The sequence below is a fragment of the Zingiber officinale genome, chromosome 4A (genome assembly GCF_018446385.1).
Source record: "Zingiber officinale cultivar Zhangliang chromosome 4A, Zo_v1.1, whole genome shotgun sequence".
NCBI lineage: Eukaryota > Viridiplantae > Streptophyta > Magnoliopsida > Zingiberales > Zingiberaceae > Zingiber > Zingiber officinale.
The window spans coordinates 73,882,406-73,896,033 of record NC_055992.1 but is presented as its reverse complement, the minus strand read 5'-3'; the positions used below and the strand labels follow the sequence as shown (position 1 = coordinate 73,896,033).

The following is a 13,628-nucleotide window of genomic DNA, read 5'->3' as shown; positions in this document are numbered from 1 at the left end:
CAATAGTAAATTAAAGGTGGAAGGAGGAAAAAGATGAAGAAGAAAAAAGATAAGACAACTATATAGTTAAATTTAATGTTTGCTTTCCATCTCAAATGCTACAATTTTGACATTATCTCGAATGGAGACAAACTAAAAAAAAAAACATTATCTCAATTTTAGCATGCCAAAGAGTGTTAGGTGAAGGGGAGCCTTGGCACAACGGTAAAGTTGTTGCCATGTAACCAAAAGGTCACGAGTTCGAATCCTGGAAACAGCCTCTTGCAAAAAAGTAAGGTAAGGCTGCGTACAATGGATCCTTCCCCGGGACCCCGCATGGCGGGAGCTTCGTGTACTGGGCTGCTCTTTAAAGAGTGTTAGGTATTGACATAAAATGATGCTTATCGACATAATTAACACAACAACGCAAGAGATATTGTCTCGATGTCGAGTAGTATCGAGTTTCAGTAATTTATCAGAATAATACATTTCAACTAATTTGCCTAACACAGTACAGCATTTCTATCCATGATATAGGCATATATAACATACTCCTGCGATGTGAATCGTGGCTACAACACTACACTTAGCAAGTCCATTACCATCTACTCACAATCATCGTCGTTTGATCGAATCACTACTCACCTTCCTTCACAATTGCACCTCCCTCAACTAAGTATATATTCTCGTCTATTTTGGATCAACTTCTTCCTCATCTTTACTTCCCTTCCTTGATTTCTTGATTCTGAATTATTTGAATGAAATGTTTGAGAATGAAGAGGAGGAGAAAGAAGAAGAGTGGAATTGTTTTAGCTGATATCAATTTTGTTCTGATCTTGATGCTGGACCAAAAAAGTAAATATATGTCATGTTAGGCAGCATGGCTCAATACTTTAAATCTTGATTTATTTATGTCAACTTAAATTAAATAAATAATTATTTTATGATCAGAATATTATTTTATCTTGCCTTTATTCTTATAAATGAATACTAAACAACTGTTCCTCCATTTTTCATCTTCTTAGTTTCCAAAATTTATCAAATAACTTAATTAACCAAATTATACCTTGATCTTCTAACACTTCCAAACTCCAATCAGAATATCATCTAAATTCACACTTTTACCACCTCCATTTTAAGCTTCTTTAATTTCATTAGATCTACTAACAAATCCAACTTTTCTAAATTTATCATCATTTCAATTCTTAAGGTTAAATTATTTCTACAATGCTTATTAAATTGTTTATCATCATTTTTTTTCATGATCTTTAGCTCCCCTTAATGTGTGTTTTAGATATATTACCCTCACTCTTAAGTGATGCCACAGGGCAGTCCGCTCATCCAATTCTGGTCCAGTTAGTCCTTCTTTGGGACTTACACTTAACCAGTACTCTTTCTTTCCTCCAACAAACCCAGTTTGAACACATGCCACTAGGCTCCATTAGCATGACAAATTTTAGTAAGCTAAGCTCAGGGAAAATAATATCTGTTGCCCATATGTGGAGACTGAACTCCAATCCAACTCCAGATGTTCTTAAATAAATATTTTTAAAAAAAAATGTCTAGGCTATGTTGTAATTCAAGATGGGTTACTGAATGGCCTTCCTCGTGCCGTTGCCAAACATCACTTATGAGCATTCTCAAAAAAGGAAAAAAAAAAAGTCTAATCAGAACCATTCAAGTGGAAGCTTTTCTATTCGACCAAAGACAAATGTGGATTAATATCAAACTTGGGTAGTAAATGCTATGACTCTGATCATCTAGCTTTAGAAATTTTGTAGTATTAGCAAGTACGACCTTGGAAACGATCTCGAAGTCAAAGCTGGAGATATGGGAAGGAAGGAGGCGCGAGAGGAGGCCGCGGGCGGCGGCCAATTGGACTGAGGGCGGTGACTGCTCCCGTCGTTGGATATCGAGCAGGCGAGCGAGGGGGGATGGCACCAAAGGAAAAGAGAGGGTCGTGTACGAGAAGAAGAGAAAGATAAAGGAAACGGAGGCAGTGATAGGGAATGCCATTGGAAATGGTCGGATGTTCGGAATGGCGGGTTTTATCAAGTCGGGTTCAGTGGGCAACACCCTAGTGTCCATTTTCAATCACCGAGGAGGGGATGTTGCTGTCTTATTCGTCTACAAGATGGGCCCTTTACTTTGAACTTAAGCGGTCCCAGTAAGTCGACCATCAAAATTGCTCTTCAGCGTGATATCGACTCACCGAATCAGAAGAAGTAATATGACATAATACTAGTTAAACAATGAACGGGGTGGGTCGGAGTCCTCGCTAGACGACAAATCGCCGGCCGGCACTTTGTTTTATCTGCGAACTTTTCTAAAATATATATAATGCATATTTTAACTCTTTTAGGACACTTTTCTACCTAATTTCATTATTGCCACCGGACGCCATTTGATCGAATTTTTAAAGGAAAATATTTTACACATGCCTCCTGTAACTATTAGAATTTTTAAAGGAAAAGTTATTTTCTATAAAAATTCCTTTCACAATTAATAAAAGCATCATTTAATTTATCTTTAAATAAATTTCTTGATTAAAATGTATTTGCAGTTAAATTCATGGAATTTTAACTATTTTTTAATGCCGGTTTACTTGAATGGCTAGATTTATGGGATAAAAAGATAAAACAGCCAAAAGTTTGATCTTAATCTTAAGTTATCATAAATTTAGGTTAATTTTTTAATGAATGTTGAATGTCCTGTTAATTGTCTCGTCCACGTGAGAGGAGATGAATCATATAGTTTTAAAAAATTTATCTTTTTTGATTTTATAAAAAGAGTACATAGCGGAAAAAATAAAAACAAAAATAAAAAAAAACAAGAACTCAAGTTGTTTATTTGGTTCGGAGCCTTCGGTGACTCCTATTCCAAGACTCAGGTCCCTCAGACCTAAGGATCGGTAATCCACTAGATCCTCTTCTGGAATCATCGAAAGAGTGATCGAATACAAAGAAATGAAATAAGAAAGTATAATAGTCATACACTTTCCTTTTGCAGATATGTAAAATAAGTACAAATGTAAAACAAGTTACCAACACGAAGATGTCAAAGTGAGAGCGCTCATATATCGGTGACGGTCCATCTGTAGAAGTTGAGAATTGCAGGTCATAACAAAATAGCAATACGAAGTTGGAGCAGTCGGAACGTCGCACAATTACGTAGAAACTTGTAGAAGAAGTGTATTCGAAGAGAGAGTTGAGCAACCCTTTTAAAGAGGACTGGAAGCATCTTCAATGCCACTAGAGGCGCCTTCAACCCCAAAAAATATCCCTAAGAAAATCGGCTCTTATCGTTGACGAAACCCTCTACCTTATTTGAGCGAAGGCGCCTTCAAGGCTCTCCAAGGCGCCTTCAGCGTCAGGCTTCAAGGTGCCTTTGTCTGCATGGAAGGCGCCTCCGCGCCATTCTGTGAAGGAACTTCAACCAAAGCTTCCGAGGTTCCTCCAACTGTTGGATTTTTCGGGCCGCAAAAACCGCTTTTTGCGTTGCGGAAACTCAGAAACCCCCATGCCACGGATCCATGCGAAGAAATAAAATTTCGAAAAACATTCACGTACGAGTTTCTAAACCTAGATCTACACTAGATCTACAAGGAAGAAAGGTTACCCTTGATGCGAAGCCCTTCGCGTATCCCGCTCGTCCAAGTGATGCCGGATCTCGAGGTTGTCAAGTGTACAACCCTCTATGTGTATCCACATGAACAAGTTGATGGAGAGAACCTCTAAGGATGTGCTAGCAACCTTAGAAGATCAGTAACTATGGAGGAGAGGGAGAGAAGAGAAGAGCTTGAGGAAGAAGATGGGAGTTTCAACACAAAATGAAACTTACCCCTTGAATGAATGTGGCCGGCCACTTTTGAGTGGTTTGTAACCTCCATGGGATGCCAAGAGTCACAACTCTTGGTAACTCCCATGAGGTGGCATTCCACTTAAGCAAACATGATGATGTGGAGCATCATCATTGGCACACATAATGTCAACTCACTAATGAGGTGGCAAATGGTCAAGTCAAACTTGACCCTTCATTTTCCTCTCAAGTCAAGTCAAACTTGATCACTTCTCTCCCATGGTTGATCAAATCTAACCATTGGTTCAAGTCAATTTTAATTTAATGAATCTCTATTCATTGAATTAAATTGATTCAATGAGTCTAAGTCCAAATTAGACTCATTTAATACATGAACCGAATTGAGTCCAACAATTAGCCTAATTTGGATTACTCTTAATCCAATTTGGTTCATCACATGAACCTAATCCTTTAGATTCATCAAATGAACCTAATCTCCATCTAATTATCCTTTGTGTGTGACCCTATAGGTTCTTGTAACGTTGGCAATGCTCCTAAACCCATTTAGAAGCATAAGTAATGAGCGGTATCTAGCAACACATCATTACTACCCAAGTTACAAGAATGTTGAGATCCAACATCACCTTGTGACTACTAATTGTGACTCCTCACAATATATGACAAGTGTCCTTCTATCCTTGACATCTAGATTGATCAATGTGAGGTATAAACCATGTCATCCTCTAATCAATCTAAATCTTGAACTCCAAGTAGACTCACTCAATCAAATGAGCTCAATATCTCATATTGACTCATTTGGGCATGGCCATGCACTTCGTGGTCTCACTCTATCAAGAATATCGATGTCACTCCCGTCATATAGGAGGGATAGATCTCATCTACATCACTCACATCCCTCCGCATAATTTGTTACATACCCAGTAATCGCCTTTATAGTCCACCCAGTTACGGGTGACGTTTGACGAAGTCAAAGTACGTAACTCCTTATGTAGGGAACTATGGTGACTTCAGGTCCAAGGACTAGTAGTCATACTAATAGCCACATGAGAAAATATATGACACTCATATAACGATTCATGATACTTTCTCATGGCGGGTCATTCAGTATACATTCTCCAATGCATACCCATGTGTCAACTTGATATCTCTATATCCATGACTTGTGAGATCAAGTCATCGAGTTGACCTACATGCTAGTCTCGTCGCATTAACATTGTCCCTGAATGTTAATACTCGACTAGGAACGATTAAGAGTAGTGTTCCCTATATCATCTCACTATCGATTCAACCAATCGATTGATATAGGTAAGAACATTCTACTCAAGGACGCAATTATACTTAGTTATTTGGCACCAATACAAGTAAGTATAATAACCAAAACAAATGCCTTTATTTATATACAAGAATATGATACAACGAGTCCATACAACAATCATCAAATGATTGGCTCTAGGGCTCTAACTAATACCAACAGTACAAGAGGTGGCTTGAGTACTGTCCACTCGAGGTTTCTTGTTATTTTTGCTCTTGTAAAATATGTTAGTTTAACATGAAAATATTTAACATGTAAAACAGAGTTAATACAATTATAAAACAACAGTATTGATTAAATCTTATATTCATGAGACCAAGATCTAGTCATGTTCTCAATTTAGGTTTCCAAAATGGGCCTAAATTATACCTGCACCTAAAGTCCCTAATTGAGACTCGTCCTCACTAGAACACTCTCCTTCAGTGACTTATCTTACTTACCATGCAGAATTGTTTGACTATACTTTGGTCCACCAGATTTTCTCACTAGTTGTCAGGTCTGCAAACCCAACTGGACTTCGGCCAACTATTAGGTCCTGCGAACCCAGCCAGACTTCCCGCCAGATAGAGTCACTCCTTGACCTATTTAGACTTCTACACCAACTATCAGGTCCTCGAGACCTAATTGGATTTTATCCTAGTGTCAGATTAATCAAGTCATGCACACTTGATAGAAAGGTTAGATCACACAATACATCTAACTTTAATCAATTTATCATTCATCTTAGGTTTGATCATTGGAGTCAACTACACCAACAATCTCCCTCTTTTTGATGTAATGATAACTTAAGTTAAAGTTAGAAAAAAATGTAAACAAATATAGTAATAAAAAAGATTTAAGCAAAATTTAAATGATTTTGATTTTCTGTTTTATTCTCTTGATCATTTTAAGGTTTAAGTTTTTGATATTTTCCTTAGTTTTTCTTACTTAAACCCTTACTCTCTCCGTTTTCCATCCGTAAAAAAAATATGCAACTAATTATATCAAGCAAAAACTATTCAAAGGTTAAGTCAACATAAATGTAGGTTTATTTCAGAGAGGATTTTGTCAAGTAAAAAAAATTTAAGTATTACGTTTCAAAATATTTTTCAAAAAATGTTGCAAGCATTTTTCAAAACTGATATAAGTGTATTTTTAAAGCAAGTTTTGAACGCAAGTTTTGAAAATATTTTGCAAAATATTGTCAAGATAATTTTAAGGCATCTTGCAAATAAATAATTTTAAAATATTTTCAAATAATTTTTTTAAAGCAAAGTCATTTTAAAGTTAATTTTCAAGATAATTAAAGTCAAATTTTCAAGGGAGAGTTTTTCAAGTCATTTGAAAACATAAAACTTTGCATGAATTTGGTAAAACTTTTTCAAAGAAATTCAAAACAAATTTTGCCATGGTTTTTAAAAGTAATTTGTAAAGCATATTTTGAATAAAAGTTTCGAGTATTTAATGCAAGTTGTTATATATATATATATATTATTTTTGAAATTTTGTAAGAATTTTATAATATATTTTCAAAAACATTTTTAAAATATTTTTCAAGCAAAGTTTTTAAAAGGTTTTTTAAAGTATTTTTCAAAATATTTTTAAGTTATCTAAACAGATCCTCCCCTTAACCCGATATTATTTTTAAAATAATATTCATCTAGAAATTGTCCTTAAATGTCTAACATTTAGTTACTAACTTTCTACTAGAAGATAGTAGCGTTCACTTGATTAGTCGAGTATATTAATTCAACTAAAAATGGACTATTTAACTTGATTAATATATTTTTTGTATTTCATGCTCAGACTTATTTTGATACATTGATATAAGCACCTGAAGTTTAGATAAAGGCCTAAGCATTTTACACCATCCTATATTTTTGAATACATAATCAAGGTAATCCTAGTGTGCTTGTGAGATGTTTGCTGCCTAAAATTATAGGATCATGATTTCTAGGGGAAGTCCTAGGCTAAGTCCATAATAGCTTTGAAACACTAAAAAAAATGGGAAATTTTAAAAGTAAGAATAGGAGTAGCCTAGAATTTGAAAATTGTTTGCAAATAAAAAAAATGAAGTGAGTTCTAATCTATCGTGAGCATTCCTAATTGTCGGTGTAAATTGCTAAATTCATACTCGCGCGGTTTAGTAAAGATGTTAGCTAGATTTGACTTGGACTCAATATAGTTGAGTTCAATGTCTCCTTTACCAACATGATCCCTAATAAAATTGTGTTTAACTTCAATATATTTTGTTCGTAAATAATGTACTAGAATTCTTGGTTAAGTTGATTGAATTAATGTTATCAATAAATATTTTTATATTTTAAATTCTAAGTTAAAGTCGTATAAAGTGTGCATTATCCATAATAATTATGTTGTGTACTCTCCCATTGCTATATGTTCTGCTTCAGCAGTAGATAGAGTAACACAATATTACTTTTTACTAAATCAGCTGACAAGTGACGAATCAAGTAGTCGACATCCACCACTTGTGATTTTTCTATCTAATTTATAGCCGACATAGTCTGAGTCAGAAAATCCTATTAAGTTAAAGTTTGGTGTTCTAGGGTACCACATTCATACATTAGTTGTTCCTTTTAGATATCTAAAGATCCTTTTGACATAAGTTAGGTGAGATTCCTTGACACAAATTTGATATCTGACACACATACTAACTATAAATAGTATATTAGGACGACTTGTAGTTAGGTATAACAGACTTCGTATGGCACTTCTGTAATATTTTAGATCTACTGATTTTCTATTTGGATCACTATCTATAGTTGTATTTGTTGTCATTAGTGTTTTCATTTCTTTAGTATTTTCCATTCCAAATTTTTTAAATAATTCTTTTATTTATTTATATTAGTAAACATAGTTTCTTTCATTAGTTTGTTTAATTTGTAAACCTAAGAAAATTATTAATTTACCTACTAAACTCATTTCAAATTCTTGTTCCATTAGTATGATGAATTCTTGTAAAAATTTTAAATTTGTTGATCTAAAAATTATATCATCTATATACACTTGGGCTATAAAAATGTTTGACTTAATGGCTTTTACAAATAATGTTGAGTCAACTCGTCCTTGATTGAATCCCTTAGAAATCAGATAGGTGAATAGTCTTTCATATTATGCCCTAGGAGCTTGTTTTAGATTGTATAAGACTTTTTTTTAATTTAAACACATAGTCAAGGTGATCTAGACTTTCAAATCTAGGTGGTTAACCTACATACACTTTTTTTTATTAGTCCATTTAAGAAGGTTGATTTGACACTCATCTGATAAATCTTAAATCCTTTATGGGCTACAAAGCTAAGTAGCATCCTAATAGATTCAAGTCTAACTACTGGGGCATAAGTTTTATTATAGTATAGTCCCTCTACTTGACCAAACCCTATAGCTACTAATCAAGCTTTGTTTCTAATAGTCTCCCCATTTTCATTTAATTTAGTCCTAAATACTCATTTTATTTTAATGAATTTTTTGCCTATGAGTAAGGGTACTAAATTCCAGACTTCATTTCTCTCAAATTGAACTAACTCTTTTATTGGTGCAATCGGCCTCTAGGTTTTTTGATGTTTGACAATGTACCTAAGTCTGGTCAGTTTAACCAAGCATTGATCCAAATAGGACTTGATGTTTGGAAGAAAGAAGTCTAGTCAGGACTAGCAAGGTGAGAAGTCTACTGAGTAATTAGTTTTAATTGGAGGTTCGGCAAGGGGAAGTCCTAGTGAGTGAAGTCAAACCCTAGTGAGTGAAGTTAGGTAGTGAAAGTCTTGGTGAGTGAAAACTAGCCTTAGTGAGTGAAGTTAAGAAGTGGAAGTCCTAGTGAGTGAAGTCAATCCCTAGTGAGTGAAGCTAGGTGGTGGAAGTCCTAGTGAGTGAAGCCAGACAATGGAAGCCCTAGTGAGTGAAGTTGGGCAACTCTAGGGGGAGGTAACATAGGTAATGAGAAGTCTTGGAGGAGTAAACTCTAAGTATGTATGACTGACTAGTTTTTGATCGACCGCGCGCGGTCGACTGGACCAACGAATCATGAAATATTAACACTATTTTACTTTACTATTTTATCTATTGTTCTAACTCAGTATTACAGGAAAGTCTTAGTAGATCAACTTAGTCAGATACTAAGCAAGGCCAAAGAAAGTCCAAACAGCTCTAGAGGATCAAATATTTGGTAGGTAAGTGAAGGTAAGTCACTAGAAGAAAGTGACTAAGTAAGAGCACGTCCCGATTGAGGGGACAGAAGGTGTTGATCCAATTTAAGTTATAAATTAAGATCTTGACTAGATCCTGGTCTAGAGGACAGAGTCTAAGTTATAAATTAATTATATTTTTACTGTGCTAACTTTATTTTGCAGGTTAGATATTATCATATTGGACTAACTTAACTTGTAGGGTAAAAGGAGCAAAAGGCTTTGGGTGAACAGTACCCGAGGTGCCTTTAAGCATTAGAAGGAGCCTTCGTACTATTCATGAAAGAAGCCTTCAGTGCTATAGAAGGCCCCTTTAAAGGGATAAAATTCAGACTTCCATTGCAGATAAGGAGCAATGAGTTCAAGATCAAATTTTACACTTTAGAGGCACCTTCAAGGCTATGGAAGGCGCCTTCCACACTCTTTATGAGGGTGTCTCGAGGAGTTGTAACGCCCCGCCCCTCCTGCTAAGGCGACGGGGGTTACTTACACATACCTATGTATACTTACTTGCTACAGCGGAAGTCTTATTTATAGAAATTAAAAACTTTTCTTTTCTTTAAAATCAACATGACTAATTACCTGGACATAGAACATCACATAGCATGCTTAACATGATTTTTAAGTCATAATGCTCAACACAAAATTTAAATGTCATGGAGTCATAAAGCAGTAACATAACTAGTCATAGTTCTTATTAAACAAAAGAAGGTCTTTCTCCTTTAGCCAAGGCACTACCACACACATCCTTCTAGCCCCTCCTGCTGCTCCCCTAGTTCATCCATTTCTTGCCTTTATCTGTGGTACAAGAAAGTAAACTGTGAGCACTCATGGCTCAGTAAGTTCCTTTCCTACTCACAAAACCGTATAACATATTAAAATCACAAGACATAACACATGGAGGAAATTCATTATATCATGCAGCATATTATGGCATATCATAACGTAAGCATAAGGTATCATGGCATAACATAACATAATCATCAACTGCACCCTGACATATCATAACATCATCATAAATATCATGGCATAATCATAAGGTATATGCAAGGTGAATTCATAAACATGTATCATAAAAAAACATATGCAATATGTCCTTTGAAAACTTATAATATACATACTTAAACATAATCTTAACATGATTAGGGCCCCGACTTGTACCATATATATAAATGTGCGCGTCCTATGTAGGTCCAAGGTAGCAAGTCTTGAACCCTACAAGGCATACATACTAGGCCCGTTTCTTAGTCCATCGACCTAGGGGCACTTAGGAGCCCATCCCTAACGAGGCCCGTTTCTTAGTCCATCGACCCCGGGGGCGCTTATGGAGCCCACCCTTGGTACAAGTCATACATAAAGTAAAATAGCATGTTTTTACATATCATGGTTCTTATCTTTTCTTGTACATCGTGTCACTTATCATATCATACCATATAGACTTTTGGGCACACAGCTCATCATAATGGTATGTAAAGATTTGGCACACGGCACATCATATATTTTATGTATAAATTGGGCACACAGCACATCATATATTTTATGCATAAACTGGGCACACAGCACATCATATATTCCATGCATAAATTGGGCACACAGCACATCATATATTTCATGCATAAATTTGCACATAGCTTTATCATAAATAATACACACCATAACATAAGGGTTTCCATCATGTATAGATCATAAGTGTGCATAATTAAACATAGAAGCATAGAAATCTCAAAATCATGGCATATAAGATACATGGAAAACATAATTCGATCTCTAACCCTAATGTCTCTTAGTGGCCGAACCATATAGGTTGGGTTTTTTTGGTAAAACTTCATCCCAACATGTGAACCCTAAGTAAGCATCACTTCTTATACCATAAGAACTATCATGAGCAAGTTTAGGTAGAGTTCTAGGTTACTTAAACTTACAACTTATCATGGCCGAACCTTATCAAGCATACATTGGGTTAAAAACTATCATTCAAGCTTGTGAACCCTAAACAACTTTCATAGCAAACATTTCAAGGAATAACATGAGCATGGTTGAGTTAGGTTCTAAGTTTCCTAAGTCCTTCATCATGTAATGGCCGAATATTATAGGACTTAAAAGTTAGGTTCAAGTGTCCTAAAAGCATGAGAACCTTAAACAACTTTCATAGCAAAAGTATCAAGGAATAACATGAGCATAGTTGAGTTAGGTTCTAAGTTTCCTAAGCCCTAAATCTTGAAGTGGCCGAAACATGTAGGGTTTAAAATTTAGGTTCAAGTGTCCTAAAAGCATGAGAACCTTAAACAACCTTCATAGCAAATATATCAAGGAATAACATGAGCATAGTTGAGTTAGGTTCTAAGTTTCCTAAGCCCTAAATCTTGAAGTGGCCGAAACATGTAGGGTTTAAAATTAGGGTTCAAGTGCCCTAAAAAAACATGAGAACCTTAAACAACCTTCATAGCAAATATATCAAGGAATAACATGAGCATAGTTGAGTTAGGTTCTAAGTTTCCTAAGCCCTAAATCTTGAAGTGGCCGAAACTTGTAGGGCTTCATATTAGGTTTCAAGTGCCCTAAAAACATGTGAACCTTAACAATCTTCTTAACAAACATTTCAAAGAATAACATGAGCATGATTGAGTTGGGTTCTAAGTTTCCTAAGTCCTAAATCATGAAGTGGCCGAAGGTTATATAGCATGAATTTAATTTCCATACAACAATTAACATAAGCACATTAGATTAGCTACATAACATTTCATCAAGGAGATCATGAGCATCTTAGATTTGCTTTAAATTCTCCTAGGCTTTTTAAGAACAAAACATCCAAACATAGCTGTAACGACCCAACTCCTGGGTACTAATCTGTGAGCCGGATCGCTACATTAACTACTGAAGCTACTGTGCGGAAAACTGGGTAAAAAAAATTTCACTAACTGACTCGGTTAATCTGACAACTGATACACCCATGCTGTTATAAGGAAGGATTCGAGACCCTTTCCGGTTGGTGTACATGTGCTAAGGAGGATAATTGACCTCCCATCTGAGCTAGGAACTCAGAACTAACTTCCCAGCTAGCTGCTGATCGATCCACGGATCGATCAAACTTATCGCGATTCTGTACCCTGCTGGATCGGTCTGCGGACCAATCCAGCAAAGGCTGGATCAGTCGGCAGACCAATCCAGGTGTGTCTGGATCGGTCTGCAGACCGATCCAGGCACCTGGAGACGCTGGGATGCTCTCTGTTCGGTGCTGGATCGGTCGGACGACCGATCAGATAGCATACAGTAGCGTACTGTATGCCTCTGGATCAGACCGATCCAACTCTGATACGAAATCAGAGTTTCTGATTTCAGAACTTTCAGGCACTGGAACGTACCACAACTCACAGACATAGGTTCTAGATACATGAAAAACAATCTAACATTAACCTACATGCGTCCTAAACTGAACAAACTACTGAACAAACTGAATAGTGCATAGTTTTACTGGATTAAAACATTTAACCAGCTAAGGATTAAACCATAAACAATCTAACAACGTAAATACTGGAATTAAGCTGTTTCGACCCCTAGGATCTTTATTCCAAACCCCTTGCACACACACACCTCCATAGCATTGTCCTCCAGCCTCCGTTAGTCCACTTTTCTTTTACCTGTATCTGCAGTATAAGAAAAGTAGTACCTGTAAGCTAAAGAGCTTAGTAAGAAACCATCTACCTCACAAAAACATGCAACGATGCGAGTATGATTTCAAAACATGCTATTTGAAAACTGAACTGAGCATGGCAACATGGCATGGCATACAAACATGTACTGAACTGATCATGCATATACATCTAACTGGTCATGAACTCAAATCATGAAACTTAACTGAGATAATCAACTGAAACTGAAACTAAGTTAGTGTTTCCATCACTGATTACATATTTGGAAAAACTATATATAATAATAGATGAAAATACTAAACATGCTGCTGGGACCCTAGCAACTGTACTTACTGTGCGCGCATCCCTACGAAACCCGGGATTACAAGTTCCGAATCCAGCAGGGTTACTAGGTTATCTGAACCTAGGGACGACTGTGGGAGTCCAGCCCATGGATATCTGATCCAAGTACAGTGCCAACTGAATAAAAGTAAAATACTGAATACTGTTTTATTTTACTTTGCTGTTCTAGGTTATCTGAACCTAGAGCTAGGTTATTTGAACCTAGAGGCTACTGTGGGAGCCCACCCAATGGATATCTGATCCATATAGCTGTAATAATTGATAATAAACTGAATACAATGTTTCTAATACATTTTACATGCTGTTAGGACGCCTACTAGTGCATCCTTCTGAACTGGGCATTCTACC

At 36.0% G+C, this 13,628-nt stretch overlaps 1 protein-coding gene across 2 annotated transcripts in view; it reads right to left on the bottom strand.

The window, feature by feature from the left end:
• Positions 1 to 2,010, bottom strand: part of LOC121969990 (alpha-N-acetylglucosaminidase-like) — a 104,324-nt gene extending 102,314 nt beyond the window's left edge. The window contains exon 1 of one of the 2 annotated variants that reach the window (XM_042520371.1): positions 1,777 to 2,010. In XM_042520371.1, the coding sequence (XP_042376305.1) occupies positions 1,777 to 1,995 (219 nt within the window). In that variant the 5' untranslated portion in view covers positions 1,996 to 2,010. The remainder of the gene's footprint in view (positions 1 to 1,776) is intronic. The other variant, XM_042520373.1, reaches the window with a different exon arrangement.
• Between the last annotated feature and the right edge of the window lie 11,618 nt (positions 2,011 to 13,628).